At 55.2% G+C, this 21,113-nt stretch overlaps 1 protein-coding gene across 5 annotated transcripts; it reads right to left on the reverse strand.

Moving 5' to 3' along the window:
• Positions 1 to 35: 35 nt before the first annotated feature.
• On the reverse strand, positions 36 to 12,361 carry CACNB3 (calcium voltage-gated channel auxiliary subunit beta 3). Of its 5 annotated transcripts, XM_019960677.2 has the most exons (14): positions 8,857 to 9,603; positions 7,566 to 7,601; positions 5,113 to 5,235; positions 4,799 to 4,921; positions 4,242 to 4,357; positions 3,876 to 3,940; positions 3,658 to 3,677; positions 3,380 to 3,460; positions 3,121 to 3,179; positions 2,844 to 2,953; positions 2,389 to 2,540; positions 2,086 to 2,181; positions 1,838 to 1,987; positions 36 to 1,387 (listed from the first exon to the last, which is right to left on the reverse strand). In XM_019960677.2, exons 1-14 carry the CDS (start codon positions 8,899 to 8,901, stop codon positions 1,073 to 1,075), a joined length of 1,491 nt encoding a protein of 496 aa, XP_019816236.1. In that variant the 5' UTR covers positions 8,902 to 9,603; the 3' UTR covers positions 36 to 1,072. The 5 variants fall into 5 exon arrangements, with proteins under 5 accessions (XP_019816236.1, XP_019816239.1, XP_070645288.1 ...); XM_019960680.2 differs by lacking the exons at positions 7,566 to 7,601; positions 8,857 to 9,603 and adding an exon at positions 12,221 to 12,361; XM_070789187.1 differs by lacking the exons at positions 7,566 to 7,601; positions 8,857 to 9,603 and adding an exon at positions 11,348 to 11,371.
• Positions 12,362 to 21,113: the final 8,752 nt, after the last annotated feature.

Consider the following 21,113-nt stretch of genomic DNA (forward strand, 5'->3'; position numbering starts at 1 on the left):
TCCCTGAGCCAGCAGACAGAACAGGAGCCCAAGGGTCTGCGCATGGTGTTTATTAGTGATGACAGGTGGGGCAGGGGCTTGTGGAGCATGCTCTGTAGGTCACACACGAGAGCCTCTTAAGACAAGGGTAGCCAGGCTGACAGGGCCTCTGGGGGCTGTCCGCTGGGTCCTATCTCCCCCTCTAATCCTAACTTAACGAGCAGCAGCTATAGATCAGGGAATAAAGTCTGAGGCCCATATCCCATGGGCATGGGAGGCATGAAGACCAAGAACAGAAAAGATAGGATGCAAGAGCAAAAGAATGAGTGGGGCAAGGAGGCGCCCAAAGCAAGCCGTCCATATATTCTCTGCTACACTCGCCCTCCCTTCCCCAGCCCGCAGTCCACCGTGTTCCTAGTCCCTGGTCCCTTCAGATGTTAAGCTGCTTCCTGGCAGGTGAGCAGAGCCCTTCCCTTCTGGAGCTTCAGCTGGCCCTAGCCCAGCCGTCCGTGCTCCAGCCTTTGTGTGGATGCCCCACCCCAGCTGATGCCAGGAGTGCCACCTTGCTGGGCTTCGATTGTCTCATGTCTCATGTGTGGCAGTGAGGTGAGTAGAGGCCCTCAGACCCCAAAGCACAACCCGAGTCCCTCAGGTTAGGACAGGACTGTACCTGCTCAGGGACCTTGTTTCTTCCTTATGCCATGCTACCCACGCCCCACCCTCTTGTCACTTTGAGTGGCATTCCTTCCCTGAGTCTGGTGGGAAGGCCCCTGCTAAGGGGGTCCTGGCCTGAGGGCACTGCCCAGTGGGGCAGTTTCTTGTGCAGGAGGAGAGGAAAGGTGCCAGGGTGCAGCACACACAGCTATTTCCTGGAATGGGAGCCTGGGGAGGGGTCACTGTGCCCAGGAGGTGAGGGGGCCCCCTGCTCTTCTCCCAGAACCTCGGGACTGCAGGCAGGCCTGGAGCTGGGGCTGGGCAGGGGGTTTCGGGGGCTGAGCCTAGTGCCAGCCTCATGCCAGTCTAACTCCAACCTGCCTGGCGCAGGGGCCCCAGCCAGCCTGTGCCTGCCGGGGCAGGGCGGCAGGAGGCTGTGTCAGTAGCTGTCCTTGGGCCAGGGCCGGTTACGTTGCCAGTTCCGCTCATTGTGGTTGTGCTCCGAGTCCTGGGCCAGGAGGCGGTCTTGGGGGTCGTGCCCGTTTGCACTAGGCAGCCCCGAGGTGTGTTGGCGGTGAGGCTGGTACAGGTCGTGATAGGCATCTGCATAGTCCTCCTCCAGGTGGCGGGAGCTGCGCTGTGAAGATCCCGTCCAGGCTTGGCGGGAGCTCTCGCTGGCCTCATCTGAGGGCATCAGGCTGTCCCGCTCCAGGGGCGAGTGCTCCTCGCCACGCTCCCCTAGCAGCTGCTGGTTCTGGGGACAAGATAGCAGCTCTAAGTGAGGCCATGCGGACCTCGCCTCAGTCTCCCTCCCCACTCTGGCAGCGTGAGGATTCCTGCCCTCAACTCTTGTTCCCTGCGTACAGGAAATGATCCAGAAGGAGAAGCACCCCGGAGCATTCTTCCACTTCAGACAAGGAAAACTGGAACTTTTGAATCCTGCCAAATCCAAACTCTGCCTTCAAGACAGACTAGGAGAAGAGTTTGGAGAGCGTGTTTCTTTGGAATCCTAGGAAAAGTGGCCTCTGATTACCTGTCTCATTGCTTTCTTCCCTCATCAGGAACTGCCTTCACCCACACCCCCTTGCTCTGCTCTCTGATCCTTTGGCCTTCAAATTGGAGGTCAGGAATGATCCGCCAGGTGGGGAGGGGGCATTGCTTTGGCTGGCTCAGCCTGAGCATCAGTGCCCTTGGAAATGGTTACCTGAAGTCCGGGGATGGCACTGGGAGGGCCCAGAAGCCCAGGGCCGGGGGCTGGGTGGTGGGTCGCCCTCCAGTAAACCTCCAGGTACTCAGCCAGGTGCTCGCAGGCATCTTCCAGCTGGTTTTCATCCAGAATCACATCAAATGACTCCTGGAAGGAAGGGAAAGGAGGAATGTTCCGTCTCTATCAGCCCACCCCAGCCCTGGAAAAGCAAGAGTGGGCACAGGAATGGTGCCCCAGCCACTTACGGGTGGGCACTGAACCAGCTTATCGTATGCCATCATCTGTACGGTCAGGTGCTTCATCTGCGACTTCCCCCGGGAGCGGATGAGACGCTGGAGTACCTGAGGGGCAAGGGCAGAGCTGGGCCCAGGAAGCACTGGGCATGTCCCCAACTCATGGCATGGGAGCAGGCAAGGAGGACTCAGAGCGGTGTTAAGCAGCAGCAGGAAAAGTGGCCTGAGGAGCCCCTGGGCAGGGACCAAGCAGAGTTGTACCGCATTCTAAGAGGGCAGCCCTGTAGGCCTCCTCTATCGCCACAGCTGCCTTACCTTCGGTGAGGACACTTTGACAAAGACGATGATGGGGGCCAGCGAGGTCTTGGCCAGCTGTGCCGGGTGGTTGATGGTGTCGGCATCCAACACTACTAGCTGCAGGGATTTGGCCAGCTCGAATATGCGCTCAATCTCACTCTGTACTTCAGCTATGGAGGGAGGGACAGGGGAGCCGCAATGCTCACTGGTGTCTCCACCCCCGTCCGACTCCAACAGGGCTTTGGGGTCTCCCAAATGGTGGATGGGAAGGGATGGTGGAGGGAGAGGATGTTCATCAAGGCCTGGGCAGGCAGAGGCACTGGGGCATTGAGACTAGGGTGGGTTCTTGCCAATCCTGGGGGAGGTGGAGAAGGGGTTGGGCAGGAATGCAAGTTGCCAGGAAAGAGGAAGGTATGAGGAAGGTTTTCACTAATGCATGAGTGGGCAAAGAAGCAGGACTGGTGACTTCTCACCAATGCTGGAGCGGGCAGAGGAGCGCTCGATGATGGTCCTCTTGCCAGGATTGTTGAGCACGGATCGCTTTGCCAGTGAGAGGTCTGCGGTGACTCGGGTGATAGAGATCCTGGCGTGGGCAGGGAGAAGCACAGCCCGCCTCTAAATTTCAAGCCTAGGGCCCTCCCTACCCAGGTCCCACCAACTTTCACTTTAGAGGAGACCTGGCTACAGCACCTGGAAGGAGGCAAGGACTTCTCCCTGATTCTCATGCCTCCCCAGGCCAGAGTAGCTTACCTGCCATCAAACCTATGTTTGAGGAAGTCGAAGAGCGCCTTCTGCATCATGTCTGTGACCTGGGTTGGGGTGGGGGGAGGGTGAAGGGAAAGGCGTGTAATTGACTGGAGCCTTCTTGGAGATGGGCAGCATCCCCAGGTACGGCCATGGAGCTCACCCCCTCCACACAGACCTTGACGGATGGGCATAGGGAACATCCCCTCCCACTGTTTTTGTGGCAAGTTTGGTAGAAACAACTCTGGGGTCAGGGACCTCTCACCTCATAACCTTTCAGAGAGGGTCCCACCAGCACCACAGGCCGCATGGAGGGTACCACGTCATATGGAGGAATATGTTCCGCCTGCAGAATTGACCTGAGGTCAGGCAAAGTCATGGCCATGTGGCCTGCCCTTCACTTGAGTGGGGTGGGGCAGATGCAGACATCTGGGCCCCCTCCCCTCTGTGTTTTCTTGCCCGTTCAACAATGACTGCCCAGAAACCTGTCCCCACAGCCAGAAGCCATGAGCCCCCCAAGCCCCAGTCCCTTCCTTGACTCACCTGCTTTTGCTTCTGCTTGGCTTTTTGGAAAAGGAAATAAAAGATTAAAGTTGGTGAAGGGGGAAAGACCCCGAGGGCACGGTGTTCCCGTCCCCAGGGGAAACCCTGGGCTTCTCCCAGCTCCAACCCCTTCCCACACTGTTCACTGGGAGAATCTCCCTTCCCCCTGTGTCTGAGTGGCCCACCTACCCAAGATAGGTGGGTGGAGGGGAGGCTACCTAGAGATGGAGGTGGGGAGCGTCGGCTGCCAATGTCACTCAGGCTGGATGGGTTCCCAGATCTCCTGAGAGCAGAGAGGGAGGTCAGTGAGAGTCTTTGTGTGTCTGCTCTACACAGTACTCAATAGCTGTATACATCTCCTTATGTTTCTGCTAGTGAGAGAAGTGCATGTGATGTGAGCCTTTGTGTGTGAGCTTCAATACGTGTGCATTTGTACCTGTGCATTGTGAATGTACACGTTAGGTCTGAGTGTGCACACTGCATATTGCGGAGAGGGGGCGGTATGCATGCCTGTGTGGTGATGTGGACTGTGGGTAAAGAGCACACGTGGGGAGGTACTTACTGAGTCTCAGCCCTGCTCTCACCTGGCCTTCTGCTCCTGCTTGAGTCGGATGCTCTCGAGGCGCTGGGGGCTGGGGATGAAGGCGATGTCTCCGCCCTCTTTCACTAGCCGCCCGATCCACCAGTCATTGCTGTATTTCTAGGGGTGGGGTGGGGCGGAAGGGGTGGTAGAGGAGGCGGTCCAGGCCTCAGCGCTGGCTCTTCAATGAAAAAGGAGGCGTTGGGAGAGCCAGGCAGCGCAAGGGGAGGGGGTCAGGAGAAGGTGCCAGAGGGGAGGGCAGCCATGTCTGAGACCCCCAAGATTTGTGTGTGAGGCCTCACACTGGTCACAGGGAGCCACAGAGGCAACTAAGCTAACTGCTCACTTGTACAGATTGGAGCTGAGGCCCAGGTCTCAGGAGGACAGAGACCCTGAGGACTAGGTCTCGGGTATGAGGGGTATGTGTATGTACAGAGGGGTGTTAACGATGAGTTTTGGAGTTTCGGGACTTGTTTATTAAAGAGGACTGAAGCAAGAGGCCTGGGAACTTGGGTAAGAGCAGAGAAACCAAGCAGCTTCTGTTGGGAGGGGGTCAGTCACCTCTTTAATGTGCAGAAAGTCTTTGGCCTCAAAGTTGACTCCAGAGCCCTGGACCGGACACTCCTCATCCAGTACACCACAGTAGCTGACATTGGTCCTCACAGCAAACGCCACAGGTTTGTGCTGGGGAACGCAACAGTTGGCGCAAATGAGGGGAACCTCAAAGCACCCCTTCCAGGCTCAGGGCCCATCCATCCACCCAACCACACACATACTCATTCGCACATCCTGTCTGTTGACCCCTCGAGACTTAGGACCTGGCACCAGTTTCCACCCACCCTGGCCCACTGTGCCCCCAGCCGGCAAGAGGATACCTTGGCCCTTTCCAGCTGCTGCTGAGCCTGGCTCTCCACTTCACGCCGGGCACTCTCCCGGTCCTCCTCCAGGGAGACGTCTGAGTCCAGAGATGGGCGGCTGGTATAGGAGTCGGCTGAACCCTGGTGTGGGGAGACGCGGTGACCTGTGGGCTCAGGAGTGCTGGGCACTAGAAAGGCACCTCCAAACCCCATGAACCTCAGCCTCTCCAGCTCCATGGGGGTGGCTGGCCCTGTCAGTCCCTCCTGTTTCCCCAGGAAAGGCACCAGTGCTTCTGGGGCTGCGGGAAAGCCAGTCCAACCCATATGTGCTGAGATCTGGGCTCTTCCTCCCAAACCTATTAATACTGCAGCCGTGAATAGAGCCTTCATTTCCCTCCTTCCTCCCTTTTCTCCCCTTGACCATGTCCTGTGAGGCAGAGGGAGGTGAGATGTACTGAAGATGACATACTAGGGATGATTCGGAATCTTTGGAATCCAGAAGACCCAACCCTCTTGTTCACATCAGCATGCAAAGCAGCCTGGAAACTATTTCCTTAAAATGCCTGGCAGGAGTATAGCCAGCCAGGAGCAGTCAAGAGACACTGGTTGGCATGGCGCTGGTCCTGAGTGTCAGGATATAGCTGCCTACCCCCTTAGATCCCCTCTCTTATCCTTGGTGAAGGAGAGGACATGGGGCTCCCAACTTCTGGCAGTTACTCCCTTCCTGCTCTCCCTACCCCTACTTTCTTTCCTCTCACACCTGCTGGGACAACTGGCCAGGTGTGGGCAGCACAGACTGAGGAGGCAACATAAAGCTACCTCCTTGAGCCCAGATGAAGCCTGGCCATGCCTACCACCTGGCCTATATCTCTCCACCCCTTGCCAGGGGGGGATATCAGCCCTGGAGGAAGGCAGTGCTGGTGCCCAGCAACCCAGCCAGGAGCAACCCTGGGGATGGAGGGAGGGGTCTCTGGTAACCTGAGGAAGGAGGGTGTCTGACTCCTGCTCAGAGGAAGGGCCTCTGAGCAATGAGGGGCCTTAGGAGGGTGGCAGAGCTCACCTTCAAGGCCATGAGGGTGATGAACAAGGGAAGCTGGACCTCAGGGCAGGAGGGAAGAAGTCAGAATGTCTGGGTTTCCCCCTCAGTCTAGGGAAAAGGGAGTCTTTTGTTTCCTGCTTCAGTTTCCCCTCTTTATGAGCAGAAGCCTGAAGGGATACTTGCATCAGTTCTGAGGTCCAGGGGGCAGAGATCAGGCAGGAGCCTAGATAAAGGGACCGTGTGGGAATGTACACATGTGTGCGTGTGTAGTAGAATGTTCTCAGGCTGAGGAACATTCCTTCAGACCCACTGTGCATGACCACCACAGAAGGCAGCGGAGGCCTGATTCTGGGTGGGGAAGACAAACTCACACACTAGCCCACCGTGGGCAAGAGGGCTGGTCAGCCTGTGGGCAGCCCAGGTCCTAGTGTGGAAGCTCACGACAACGTCCGTGCTAGACCCAAGGCATGAAGACAGCATGAGGAGGGACGGGCCTCCATTTCACAGAGCACGTTCCCCATCTCCCTTGAGAACTAAATAAGCCCGGCCTGGGAGCAGGATAAAGAGCAGCTGAGCCCCAGGAAGAACCTTAGCTCTATCAGCTGAGGAGGGGACCTCGTCCCAGGGGCCCGGGGCACAGGAGATGCCTCTGTGGGAAACAGCTGTGTGAAGTGAACAGGGGCCAGCAGGCAAGGGGGCAGGTGAGGCAGGATGACCACATGCATTGGTAAGTACACGCCAGATGCTTCCTAGATGGGAGAGGAGCCTGACCCTTCCTCTCTGTTCTCCAGGCTCTCGCCTGAGTCATTGTGCTCCTGCCTGGGGCACCTGGGTTACCTGACCTCTTGGACTAAGACGGGATGACAGGGTCTCTCCCTAATGTTCCGTGAGTCATGCTCAGAATGCAATCCCCTCTCCATCTTTCCCAGGTCCTCAGAGCTCACCCATGACTCAGGGAAGCCAGGGCTGCCCCACCAAGCAGACCCTGGGGTCTTGCCTCCCCCACCCCCTGTTATGCCAAAACAGCCAGAGGCTCAGTGCTTTGGAGCTGCCAGGAGTTGGCACTGTGCCCTGGTGGTGCCCCCCTCGCCTGGTGAGTGTGTGGGCAGGCTGCAGCTCTACTCTTGCCTGGCACGGGGGAAGGAGAGGAGGGAGATGAGCCGTTGGATTTATTTAGAGCCTGATTTCCCTCCTACTGCTTCAGAGGGGGCCTCAGGGAGAGCAAGGAGCCAGGCAAGAGAAAGGAAAGTGGGGGAGGGTAATCCAGGAACCAGAGAGGGGTGGGGAACCAGCAATGGGTTAGCAGGCTGCCCCAAACACCATCCCTATGTCAGGCTTTACCTTGAAACAGTCCAAGCCTTCTCAACTAGAGATGGGAAGAACCTTCTAGGGCCCTCCAGCCCCACAGAGGGAGGTTCATTCTCCAGCTCACCTTGGCACCCTGGGCCGTGGCCAGCTGTCCCTTCAACTGTCAGGAAGAGGTGTTCACCAGAGCCTTGAAAATCATCTGCTCTAGCTGCAATGTAATTAGCCCCAGAGGCCCAGTGGGGAATTGGGCCCAGCAGGGGCCCAGTCCCCGAAAAGGACTGATAGATAGGTGTCTTTCCTGAGCCCCAGAACTCATCTATCCTGGGCATGGCAGCAGGAGACGGGAGAAGACGCCAACACTCCCCCTTTGACCCTGGAGCACCCTACCCTTCATATCAGATCAGAGACCCCTCTCAAGCCATCCAGCTGCTTTCATAAGGAGGCCTTCTTGTAGGATGCTGGAGAGAAGGGACTGAGACAGTGCTGCCCATCCTTGCCCCATCTTTCCAGGCACTCTCCCTGCCCTCTTGAGCTCCGGGAATCACTGCCTAATGAGCTGATTTGTCTCAGTGGGTCAGGAGATAAAAGCAAAGAGGAGAATTAAATATTTATCAGTTGCCTGGTTCTCTGAGCAAAGAGCTTTCTCTCCATCCCCAGGCCCTGGGCTTCTCTGGCTTCATCTCCCGGCCTCCCTGCTGAGCAGGTGCTCAGGATGCCCCCCTGCTTGGGGATGCCTCAGCAGGAGGAATGGGATGGCTGGGGCACAGTCAGCCGGCCCACCCATGTGCTGGGCACCCAGTTTCCAGCCTGGGAGAGAAGCTGGGCTGAGGGGGGAGAGGAGGTAAGGCAGTGCCCGGGGATAGCCAGCTGAAGGCGATAATGGAGGTCCTCAAGTTTTATGATCCTTCTGTCTGAAGGGGCTGGTATGGGATCCTCTGCTCTTCTCCAGGTTCCCTAATCTGTTCTTTACTAAGGCACAGGAGGGCTGGATTGTCCCCCTCTGTAAGAACCCCCGCATCTCCTGTGTCTGCTGAGTTCAGACCCCAGAAACCCTCCCTCGGGGAACTCCAGACGTTGCCCGAGGCCTCTCTAATGCCTCCGTGCCCTCAGTCTCCAGCCCCGCCTCCCTCTACCCTTCTGTCCTGGGCTGTGGAGCCACCTGCTCTGAGCCTCCCTCCACCCGAGCCCCTCTCGGCACACACCGGATGCGTCCTGCTCTAGGACGGGGGCACCGGGAAGCCTCTGGCGTGAACATCCATCGCTCCACTTTGCTGGAGCGCCACCCCCCCCCCCCCCACGACATGCCCTGCCCCGCCACAGAGGCGTTCCTCAAAGTCCTGAACTGGGGGAAGGGTCCGAGGGACAGGAGGTGTCACCCCAACGTCCCCACCCCCACCCTCCCCGTGGGCACTCACCGCCTCCGAGTCCTCAAACCCGGGCACGTAGGAGTCGTCATACATGGGGGAGTCCGGGTGGGGGGAAGCGAGCGGCGCCGGGGGCGGGAGCGGCCCGGAGGCAGGGGCGATGACAGCGGGCCGCGCCCGGGAGATGCCACCGAGCCCCGCAGCCCTGCGGGCGGCGGCGGAGAGCGAGAGAGCGAAGGAGGGAGCGAGCCGCGAAGACCAGCTGCTCCGAGCTCAAATCACCGCTCCCCCCACCCCCCAAAACCCTGCCGGTCCCACCCCGAGCGCGGCTGAGGAAATCTGGCGCCGGCTCCTACAACAATAGCGCCCGCCCACCTGACCCCCCTCCCCGGGAGCGGGCGAGGGGGCGGCGGCGGGGGGCGCCGGCCGCCGGGAGAGCCCGAGGCCCGGCCTCCGGGGGGTGGCCGACGCCAGCGGGGTAGAAGGTGGGTCCCCGAGCACCTACGGGGCAGAGGGGCGGCGGGGAGGAAGGGGAGGAGAGACTGCGGGCGGGGTGGATCCCGGCGTGGAGGAGGCGGGCCGAGGAGGGACGCGGAGACCGAGACGCTCGGCAACCCAGGAAATGTTCCGCCGGGAAACAAAGGGCTGGCGCGGGGGAGGGGCGGGGCGGAGACCGCCGCGGAGCCGAGACCCTGCGAGCGAGGAGCGGGCGCAGGTTAAGGGGAGGCCGGAGAGAGGGAGACAGTGCAGGGGCAGAGGCCGAGAGAGGAAGAGGGGAGGCAGGGTAGTGGGAGCCTGGAGAGACAGAGGAGGCGGGGCGGGGGCGGGGGCGGGCGGCAGGTGAGAGGGCGGCGTGTCTGCGCCCCGGAGGCCCGGGAGACTCCAAAAGCAAACCCGCAGGGGTCCTGGGGGGGAGTGGCTTTAGCGACCCCCGGCCAAATGCCGAAAAGTAGCCCCTGTCCCCCGCCTCCCCAACCCCCTCACGCCAGACGCTCGGCCCCTTTAGTGCTGGGACTCTCTCGCAGCAAAGGGCCTCGGTGGTTGCCCAACCCGGGCGGATTGGGGCCCGGCCACCCTACTACACCTGTTGCGCGGGCAGATTTCATCCTAGTCTGGCCAGGATGGGGGTTCCCTTCCTCACTTCCTTGCCAAGGACTGTGCCAGGCATTGCCAAGGCATCGTGGGAACTGGCGTAGGGAGGGGCTGCTTTAGGAGAACCTAAAGGGAGGGGGAAAGAAGCCAGAGAGTGGAGATAGGGGGACGGTTGTGGCTGGGACTGAAGGAGGGAGCCTGGCCACACCGGGGTTGGCGTGGGGAGCAAGTCTCCTCAGAGTCACTAGTCTAAGGCCAGATACTCTCCTTAGCAAAAGGATGAGGGTGGTCCGGGTGGCCAGTGTGTGGGTTGGAGCCACATTTACCACTCTTCCAGTCAGTCTCCTTCAAAGGGGCACTAAGATTTGAGGTTAGAGACCCGAGGAGCAGCCCTTCTCTTGAGGAAACTTCCTCAAAGATCCACCCATTTGAACTCCAGAGAAAAGTTATTCCTTTGAATTTTGATTGCCTCCCTACCCTTTCCTCCCCTCTCTGCCTCCTCCCAGAGATTGGGGCCGGTGGCGGGGATGAGGAATGTGAGATAGAGGGGTGCTCTTGGACAGCTTCTGGGTCTCAGTCCTTGTCCTCTCCCAGAGTCTCACACCCAGGAGGGTGAATCTGATATTTGCTCATCCCTTTTCTTCCTGGGCTTCAGGGGAGTTAGAAAACCAAAAGTCTGACAGGGTTGGGTGAGATCTGTGGTAGGAAACACTGTGCCTGGGAGAGAGAGGAAGACCACCCAAACCAACTGGCTTCCCACTTAGGTCACTTGTTCGTGTTCCTTAACAAGAAAAAGAGAAGGGGGTCTCATCTTAAGACTGTCTTGGTCTGCCTTTAGTCTCTCACCACCCTGTGAATGGTGCAGTCCAGCCCTGCTCAGCATCTACCTCCCGCAGGGATTTGGCGAACAACTTTCTTGGAGCCCCTGTGGCCCACTATTGGGGGAGGCAGTGTACTTTCACAGCTCCCACTCCTGAGTCCAGCACCATTTGGGGCTTGGTTATATGTTGGATTCTTCTGTATCGGAAGTTCCCAGACACTGTCTTCTCGCTTTGTGCCCTCTCCCAGTTGCTCAGTATTTCTCATAGCCTCTTTTATTCTCTGTCTCTTCTGTCCTTCCAGAGGGGCAGAAAGGGGGCATTAAATGTGACACAATAAGACCTTAAGGTGCTCTTTCCTGGGAGATGGTTCTAATGAAGATGACAGCTACCGGGGCATCTGCTTCTCTCTCCATCCCTAAATTTACTCTCGTGGCCCCTCCTTTTGGGACTCTACCCACTACCGGAGTGTCCAGGGGACTGTAGGTAACAGTGGATCTGCTATCAACCTCACTCTTGTCTTACACACCTTGTCTTCATCCCCATCTGGGACAGTGGTGTCTTAAGTCTGCTCATGAAGCATGAATTGCCATGCCAACCACCCCCAGGAGATGTATTCAAGTTCCTCATACCTGGGCCATCTCCTGGGTCCTGCAGGAGCTTCAGAGCCTCTCCCTGGTTCACTTCTCTCCGAGTTGCTACTCACTGCTCTCTTCCATTTCTCACCTCACCCACACCTGCCTGCTCTAGTTCTCATGCCAGCCTAGTGCTTCCTGTCCTATAACAAGACATGTGCCGGTCACTATCCACGTGGTCCCTTATCCATTTTCTTTTCCCTGGCTAAGCATAAGGAGAGCGAGCTGGGGGTTGGGGTGGGAGGAGGATTCATGGACAGGATTCCTCCTGCCTTCCTCTTTCTAGGAGAGCGTCATTAGACTGGCAGCTGGCAGATACCCAAGGCATGGAAGCAGGACATGGGGTCGGGGCTGGGGGGAAGCCTGAATAACCAGGTTTGGGAGTTGGAATTCTTGGCAATCTCCAGAATACATTCTAGCTTCTCCTATAAGTGCACCAGGAACCTGGGTGGATCCCAGTCACAGAGTGTTGAAGAGAGGAAACTGAGGCAGAAGCTAGGACCTCTAGGAAGTCCTTCCCAGCAGTATTTAAGATCTGGAGAAAGCCAAAGCCTCTAGGATTCTAGCTGCTGGGCTGCTCCCAGGGAATGCAGGCAGGAGCACCAGGGGAGCTTTGCAGAGTCCTCCCCTCAGTCCTCACATCTAGACCCCTTTCTGGCCCCCACACAGTCCTCCCCACCCATTCCAGTCCCAGTGCTCAGAGGCTGCCAGCACTGGCGCTCCGTCCTTTCCTACCTGCCACCTCTACCCTTAGCCTCACCTACTCCGCCTCCCTCCCCATCACTGCAGTCTTCCCCCAAATGCCAGCCCTCTCCCTAGCTCGGAGTGGGCTATCCTCCCACCCACTGGGGAAGGGGCCCTCGCGTTTACCTCATTCAGCAGGAAGGTTGCACTGGAGTCAGAAAAAGACATAGACTGGGCTGGTGGCCTCTCCCCTTCCCCCGGGCCAGGGGCTCCGAGGCGGGAGCAGGACCGGGCAGCTGCTCTGCACACTGGCTCCCGCCTGCACGCCTGGCCTCGCCCCACGCCCGGCTCCCACGGCGCTCTCTTCCCTCTCTCCGGGCTCCCTCCCTCTTCCCTCCTCCCTCCCTCCCTCCCTCCCTCTCTTCCTCCCTCTCTCTTCCTTTCTCGTCGCCTCTGTCACTCTCTCCCTCCCCTGTCGCTTTTCAGCCCAGCTTTCTCCATTTCCGTCTCTTACCCCCTCTACGATCCCAGTTCTCTGTTTATCTGGGGGCCTGCCGCTGTCCTTCCATCCACATATCTCGCCTTTCTTCCCTGACCGCCCCCCACACCACCTTCTCTTCCTTAACCCTCTCCCCAGAAAAGGTAGGGGCTCCGGAGCTCCCACTGCCGCAGGCAGAAGGGCAGGAGTAGCCGAAGGGCTGCCCGGACTCCGGACCTTTAGGCGGAAGGTTCCGCTCCCTCCCGACACCTGCTCGGTGCGCCCGGAAAGAAAGGCGCCTCGGTCCCAGAGACGACTCCGACCTGTCCTCAGCAGAGGAAATGATCGGAAAGGAAGAATGCTTGTGTACGGCTCGCTAGCCCCAGCGTCCAGCGCTCTCTCTGGGTTCCGGGGAAGCTCCGTCCATCCACCCGTCCCAGGCCCAGACCCGGTGGCTCCTATGGGATCCAACTGGCGACACCCCAGCGGGGATGCGCCCGGCACCCGGGGCGTCTCTACTGTCACTCTTCTCTCCCGGGTTCCGGGAGCCGTGGGACTCAGCTCGCACTGGCGGAGAGCGAGGTGAGGCGGCTCCTCCCGGCCGGCTGCAGCGCCCCCTGGGCTCGCTCGCCCCGCGGTCGCGGTCGCACACGCCCTCCAGGTGGTGGCACCCGTCCGGGGTCCGCCTGTCGGCCGACAGGGCTCCGGCCCTGCCAGCAGGAGGCGCTGCCCTGGCTAGAGCAGAGGCAGCGCGTTTCGGAGCCAGATCCTCGCCCGCCAGAAGCCTAACAGGGCCCCCTCATCCGCTCTTCTTTCCAGAAACTGCGATCCCACCTCCAGACCCCTTTGGGATCTGCACTCTACCCCTCCCCCGAGGGGCTTCTTTGAGGTCTTTGGCCCTTCTGGGTCCCTACGCTGCTCCTACCTCCATCCTGCTCTCCGGGGGCGCTCCTGCTGAGTCCGGCGGCGTCCTGGCCCGGCCTGGGTAGCAGGGAGTACGGAGTCGTGGGACCAGTCCTCGGGTCAGTACCCGCTCCCGCCCGCTTAGGCGGGCACGTCAAATAGGACAAGCCCAAGTTCTGGCGGGGGAAGGGGGGAGCAGGGGTGTAGCCCCAGCCAGCTCTCTCCCTGCACCCTTGTGAGCGGATCAGCTTCTCATTGGTCCCTCTAAACCCCCAGTATCCCCAGGCTGGACTCTTCTCCATACCAAAGACCGCTGAGGGAGGGAGGGGGCGGCCGAGGGAGGGAGGGGGCGGCCGACTCCTACGCAGAGACAGATACACCCTGAAGCCCAGTGACCCGGCGTCTCCAACTTTCCCCTCGGCATCAATTAGAACTCTTTCCTTTCGGATCCAGGGTATTCCACTCTCCTTCTTGGCCCTTCTTCTAACTCCTTTCCTTTGGGGAGTTCCCGCCCCCGCCCCCCCCCCCCCCATCCTCCTATCCTCTGGGGATCTTGGAAGACTTCTCCCCACTTCCCGTTCAGCTTACCCTGTCCTTGCCCCCATTCCGGAGGGAGCTAATCTGAGGGAGAATCAACTCTCCTCTTTCTACCCCAAGCTCCTCCTCATGCTTAACCTGCAAAGTCCTTTGGGAGAGCACCTCCTCTCTCTGTGGTCTAGTCCCTGCATCCCCTCCCACCCACCTACCCCTCAGTTACTCAGCTTCAACTATTCAGAGGAGATAAAGAGGTTGCATGTGTGCTTTAAAATTGTGCATGGAGGTTTTTATGGGTTTTGTTTTGTTTTGGCTCTAACAGAGGGAGCAGAAGCTTTGCTATCATTTGACAATAAGACCTGGAGGGAGAGAGGCCCCTCCCTACACCCCTGCTGACCACAGCTAATGGACTAGCTCCTCTGGGCCTTGGGGCAGCTTAAGTTTCCATAGGAGAAGGAGAGGGGGGGGTGGTGTGCTGGCCAAGGCAAGCAACTGTCCCTAGCTTCCCCCTCCCTCCCTCCTCTTCAAGAACCTACAGCCTCTTCATCCCTTACTTTAAAATAGAAATATCAACGACTTCTCTCTGAGCCTATCAGAGGGAATCTAGGTGCACAGGGACAGCTGGGCACCCTCACTTGTTCTCATTTCCACTCCAGCTGCTGGAGCACACACCCCTCTCTCTTCTGCTACTGGGAAAAGGTAGGACGCTTAGAGCTGGAGCTGGGAGCCCAGCCCCTGGGTCCCCAGAGCAGTCCTCTTCCAGCCCCCTCCATGTGAGTTGACTGCTTAGAGGACCAGCACAGTCTTCCTCCTTGCTTTACCTCCCTTAGTGCCCCCACCTCTGGCCCTGACCTCACAGTGTCTGACACCCTGCTCAGAGGGGCCTCAAAGCCTGGATGCACTCCTGTGTCCCATGCTCTGGGTTGGCCCCTTCCGGGCCCTAGCTCCAGCATCTGCCTCCCACCCCACCCCCGCCCTCCGGGCAGCCTTTCCAGACAGCCTTCATCCCTTCTCCCTGGTGTCACCTCCTCTCTGACCTCTCAGGTTGTCAGGACCTCAGGATATTTGACAGGACTCTGCTAGCCTTTTTGGTTAGCCTTTGTGCAGACACTGCCCTGCACAGGGTGTTGCGCTCCTGACCTAGAGCTAGATTTCAATCCCCACTTGCCTCCTCAGCAAGGCGTAACTCACATAACTGTACTTAGTGGCCCTAACATTTGAAAACCCCTGTACCACAAAGGACAGAGAACAGAGATCACCGTGTCTGTCCCTCTGTGTCTACCGAGAGCTTCTGAGAAAGCTCTGTGGGGTAGTTTCCACAGGGAATCCCTGTTGCCAACTCCAGATATTACTCTGGGGAAGTTCCTCTACCATCAAACCTCAATCCCTCTTGCTGCAATCTCTGTTTTCTTTTTCTGGGCTCTGCCTCTAGAACCGTGGTGATATTTGATGCTTCTGGGCACTTTCAGGCTCCATCCCCTGACGCAGCATTTGCTATAAATATGTCTGAAGAGTTTCTTGCTGACAGTGCCCAGCAAGACTGCACCTTCCTTCCCACACAAGGCCTCTCTAGAGGGACTGGGCTCTCAGCTATGTCTCCCAGACCCAACTCTTGCCAGTTCTGAGGCAAGTGGTGTGGCTGCTCTGTGGACTTGGGGGTTCCTTTTCATCCCTGGGAAGAGGGGAAGCTGAGAAGGCTGAGATGCTTAGCTCTCATTCTCTTTCTCCCTGGAGTCTGGCTCAGAGTAGGTGGCACATAGTAGGTGTTTGACATATGTTTATTTTAGTTTTAGATCCTAGTTTCCATTGAATGTGACTGGTGATTCCAGTTCCACAAAATGGATTGGAGAGAGGAACAAGGCTGGACATAGGAGAGTAACTCTAGTGCTACGCCAGGTGGAGGAAGGGGTACGAGAGGCAGGCTCCCTAGGGTGGCCTGGGGAAGGGGGTGCTGGCCTAGACTTTACCTCCTTTGCCAAACTCTTAACACTTCCAGACACTGTATTACAGCACCACCCAAGGGATCAGGTCAAGTCCTTTCTCCAGTCTCACATATTTACAAGCTTTGTAAACATCAGAGGTTGGGTAGGGAAGCTGGGGTTGAAAAGAGATGCGATGGAGGTGGGGAATTCCTGGGAGGCATGCTGAGGCCTAAGTGGGGGCAGGATTCCCCCAAGTGGAGGCAGTGGAAGCATCCCAGGCCTTCCAAAAGCTGGGACAGAGAGGACTTGGGCATCCTTTAGAAAGGTGGGGCTGCTGATGAGAGGCTGAGGTGGCCTCAAGAAGGCTCAGGGCAATGGGAATAAGGCCAACCCTGATGTACATACAGCTGGAGTGAGAGAGCTGAGACTTGGGTCCTTTCTTTCTGCACCCCTGGGCTTACCACAGGTCCTCGGCTCCTTTATCTCTCATAGGATGCCTGACCTCCACCCAGATCAGTTCCCTTCTCTAAAATAAGAATTAGTGGGGGAGGTGTCTGTGGTGGGGCTGGAGGCTGGGTACTCTTCTACTTGCTTACTCTAGCTCTCTCACCCACCTGTGACTCCCACCACTGTCAATTCAGGATCTGAGCTGTGGTAGCCATCTCCAGCTCAGAATGAGGGCCTGGCGCCCTCAGCCTCCCCGGGAATGAATTATTGAAGAAAACAGAGTGCTAGCTGCTTGGGCGACTGCCCCCTGGGGCTTGCCATTGCCTCTCACTCCACTTCTCACGGCTCCTTCACCAGCTGTGAGGAAGATGAGGTCTGGCTGCCTGGGATGGGACAGGCCTTAGGAGATATTAAGGAGAGGCTGGAACTTTGTAGGGATGTGGAAGTGCTGACTCAGGCCTTGAGGAGAAGCCTTCTGGGGGGGATGGCAGAGGACTGGTGAAGAGTTGTGGCCCCTCATTGTGGATCATGACGGGGTGCTCACCCTGGAGCTGGGTTGGGAAATGAGCCTGGAAGACCCTGACTTGAGGGGCTGCATTGACGAGAGGTGGATTCCTACATGCCTTTCTGAGTAACATAGAGCCAGGAGTCTGGATCCTTCTTTGAATTAGCATCAGGTCACTAGGAGTGCTCTGTACAGAGCTCTCTGTTCCCCTGTGGGGCCCCCCCCGCCCAGAAATAAGGCCCTATCAAGATTGCAGGAGAACCACAAAGCGGCTGGAAGCAGGTGCTGGTTTACGGTTGACAGGGAGGAGGGCAACAGTCGAGGGTCAAGGTTCTAGGTAGGCCATTGGTGGAAAGAACACAGGATGTGGAGTCCGAAAACCAGCAGCCAAGTCCTAATTGTATCACTCGCTGGTTCAAGCGAGTCACTTGGAAACAGTTTTCTTACTTTTAAAAGGGACAAGAGCAGTGCTTGCTCAAGAGATTCTGTGAGAATTCAGCAGGAATATTTGCGTTTCATAAAATGTAAATTCCTATGGAAAAGTTAGTTGTTGTTATAAACAGGGAAGCAGTGCAGAGTGGAGAGAACCTGTCCGGAGTCATGATCTGGGTTACCACCCGTGCCCTGTGACTGACCCTTCGTCTTTCCACTTCTGTGCTTACAGGACTTTTCAAAAGGCCACACTCAGTGCTTGGATCTGGATTTAGACCTAGATCTTCAGATTCTATCTCCTGGGTTCTTTCCATTACACCACGTGGGCTGGACACTCTGGTCCACTCTGACCTTTGACCCGTGCTCAGCACAGGGGACTCCCCCGAAAAGTCCCCCACACCCTGATGCCACAGCGCTGAGTACTTCATTCTTTTGTCTTATGTCTGGCCACACCCCTCTCTCCTTCAGGAATAACACAGCAAATACATTTCTTAGCTTTCCCCTGAGGCAGCATAAATGATATTATCAAGCATTTGGAATGTAGTTTAAAAATAACTTTTTATCATTACAGAAGTAGGGGTTATGTATTGGAGAAAGGAAATACAGACAAGCAACAAGATGAGACGAATCAAAACACAGTATTCTCACCGCCCTGTTATTTCCACCATTAATGCTTTTGGTGTAATCCTTCTGGATATTTTTTCCTTAAAAAAACTGGGATATAACTTAGTTGTATATGGCGTACTGGTTTAAATGTACAATTGGGTAATTTTTTTGCATATACGTACCGATACATCAATGTCTGTGTAACCACATCCATGTCAAGGTCTGTGACATCCTCACTCAGGAGCTGTCCTTGTACCCCTTCATGGTCAGGATCCAGACTCTTGTGGTGATGGCTCCTTAGGCTCTTATCACCATAGATTAGGTTTGTCTGTTCTTGAACTTCATATAAAAAGGATTGTGCAGTGTGTACTCTCTCATATCTGGTGTCTTTCCCACAATATTACATTTTTGAGATTCATCTCTGTTGCATTTATCAACAACTTAAAAAATGTCATGTGGTATTCTATTGTTAGAACACACTATAATTTATTTTTCCATTCTCCTGTTGATGAGCACTTAGGATGTTTCCAATTTTGTTGTATACTGAATAAAATTACTATGAACATTCTTGAACATGTGTCTTTTGGTTAGACACATGAACTCATTCCTCTTGGAGGTATATAGCAAGAAATGGAATTGCTGAGTTATAGGTTAGGCTGTATCTTTTTTTTTTTTTTAATGTACACACACACACACACACACACACACACACAGAGAAATGAATGCTTTTTTAACCTGCTTATTTTCATCCAATGTTTTCCACGATTCCACTTCATTAATTTTCATTTTATCTAATCCCAGTCAATATTCAGATCTCCCAATTGGCCCCAAAATGTCTTCTATAGCTGTTGTACCCTAATCAGTATCCCATCAAGAATTCACACTGCATCCTGCAACACCTCGCCTTGGGTCCTTGCTGGTTGGTGGCTGGAGACATGAGTTCCTTGCCACGTGGACCTCTATGCAGGACTGCACACACATGGCAGCTGCTGAGAGAGAGAGAGAGAGAGAGCGAGAGAGCAACAGAGAGAACAAGAGCAGGTCTTTTTGGAACCTAATTTTGGGAGTGACTTTTCATCTTTCTTGCTGCATTTTATTCCTTAAAAGCAAGTGACTAGATCCAACCTACACTCAGAGGGTAGCGATTAAACAAAGACTTGGATACCAGAAAGTAGGGATCGTGGGGAGCCATTTCAGAGCTGATGGGAAGATATATAATAATTTAAAGGGAACTTTAATGTATACATAAGGACTTCTTCCCTGATAGCTCAGTTGGTAAAGAATCTGCCTGCAATGCAGGAGACCCTGGCTCAATTCCTGGGTCAGGAAGATCTGCTGGAGAAAGGATAGGCTACCCACTCCAGTGGCTTGTGGCTTAGCTGGGAAAGAATCTGCCTGCATTGTGGGAGACCTAGGTTTGATTCCTGGGTTGGGAAGATACCCTGGAGAAGGGAAAGGCTACCCACTCTAGTATTCTGGCCTAGAGAAATTCCGTACACTGTGTAGTCCATGGGGTTGCAATGAGTTGGACATGACTGAGCAACTTTCACTTAATGTATATATGATACACACACACACACACACATATATGTAGACCAATACTTCTATTCACATTTTATGAGTGAGAAGACAGCCTCCTTTTTCATTCTATTTAAAGTAGTCCCTTTGCTCATAGACTTAGAGAACAAACTTACAGTTACCAGGGAGGAAGATGGGAAAAATGAGGAGGGGGAGGGATAGTTAGGAAGTTTGGTATCAACACGTTCACACTGCTATATTTTAAATGGATAACCAACTGTATACCACAGGGAACTCTGCTCAATGTTATGTGGCAGCCTGGATGGGAGGGGAGTTTGAGGGAGAATGGATACATGTGTATGCATGGCTGCCCACTTGAAACTGTCACTGCATTGTTAATCAGCTGTGTGTGTCTGTGGTCCACTGCTCAGTTGTGTTTGACTCATTGCAACCCCATGGACTATAGCCCATCAGGCTCCTCTGTCCATGGGATTTTCTCAGCAAGAATACTGGAGTGGGTTGCCATTTATTCCTCTAGGGGATCTTCCTGATCAGATCAGTCGCTCAGTCGTGTCCGACTCTTTGCGACCCCATGAATCGCAGCACGCCTGGCCTCCCTGTCCATCACCAACTCCCGGAGTTCACTCAGACTCATGTCCATCGAATCAGTGATGCCATCCAGCCATCTCAGCCTCTGTCTTCCCCTTCTCCTCTTGCCCCCAATCCCTCCCAGCATCAGAGTCTTTTCCAATGACTCAACTCTTCACATGAGGTGGCCAAAGTACTGGAGTTTCAGCTTTAGCATCACTCCTTCCAAAGAAATCCCAGGGCTGATCTCCTTTAGAATGGACTGGTTGGATCTCCTTGCAGTCCAAGGGACTCTCAAGAGTCTTCTCCAACACCACAGTTCAAAAGCATCAATTCTTCGGCAAAATCACTGCAGATGGTGACTGCAGCCATGAAATTAAAAGACACTTACTCCTTGGAAGGAAAGTTATGACCAACCTAGATAGCATATTGAAAAGCAGAGACATTACTTTGCCAACAAAGGTTTGTCTAGTCAAGGCTATGGTTTTTCTTGTGGTCATGTGAGAGTTGTGAGATGTTGGATGTGAGAGTTGGACTGTGAAGAAGACTGAGCGCCAAAGAATTGATCTTGCTGATACTCCAATATAAAATAAAAAGTTAAAAAAGAAAGTAGGTCCCTCCAGTTACCTTTTATTATAATTACCTTTTATGCTAAGTTCTCACAACACCCTTAAAAAATAGACTATTTTTAGAGCAGTTATAAGTTCACAGAAAAATTGAGGGGAAAGTAAATTTCCCATTAACACCCTCCCCCTACACGTGCACAGCCTCTCCCATTATTAATATCCCCCACCAGATTAGTACAGTATGATTTTGTTAAAATCAATAGAGGCTGATTTTGACACATCCTTGTTACCCAAAAGTCCCTAATTTACATCAGGGTTCACTCTTGGTGTTGTACATTTTATTGTTTTTTTTTAAATTTATTTATTCTTTAATTGAAGGATAATTGCTTTATAGAATTTTGTTGGTTTCTACCCAACGTCAACATGAATCAGCCATACATTCTATGGGTTTTGACATGTATAATGGAATATGCCCACTATATGGGAATACCAGATCACCTGACCTGCCTCTTGAGAAACCTATATGCAGGTCAGGAAGTAACACTTAGAACTGGACATGGAACAACAGATTGGTTCCAGA

This window comes from Bos indicus, chromosome 5 (genome assembly GCF_029378745.1).
Source record: "Bos indicus isolate NIAB-ARS_2022 breed Sahiwal x Tharparkar chromosome 5, NIAB-ARS_B.indTharparkar_mat_pri_1.0, whole genome shotgun sequence".
Classification (NCBI taxonomy): domain Eukaryota; kingdom Metazoa; phylum Chordata; class Mammalia; order Artiodactyla; family Bovidae; genus Bos; species Bos indicus.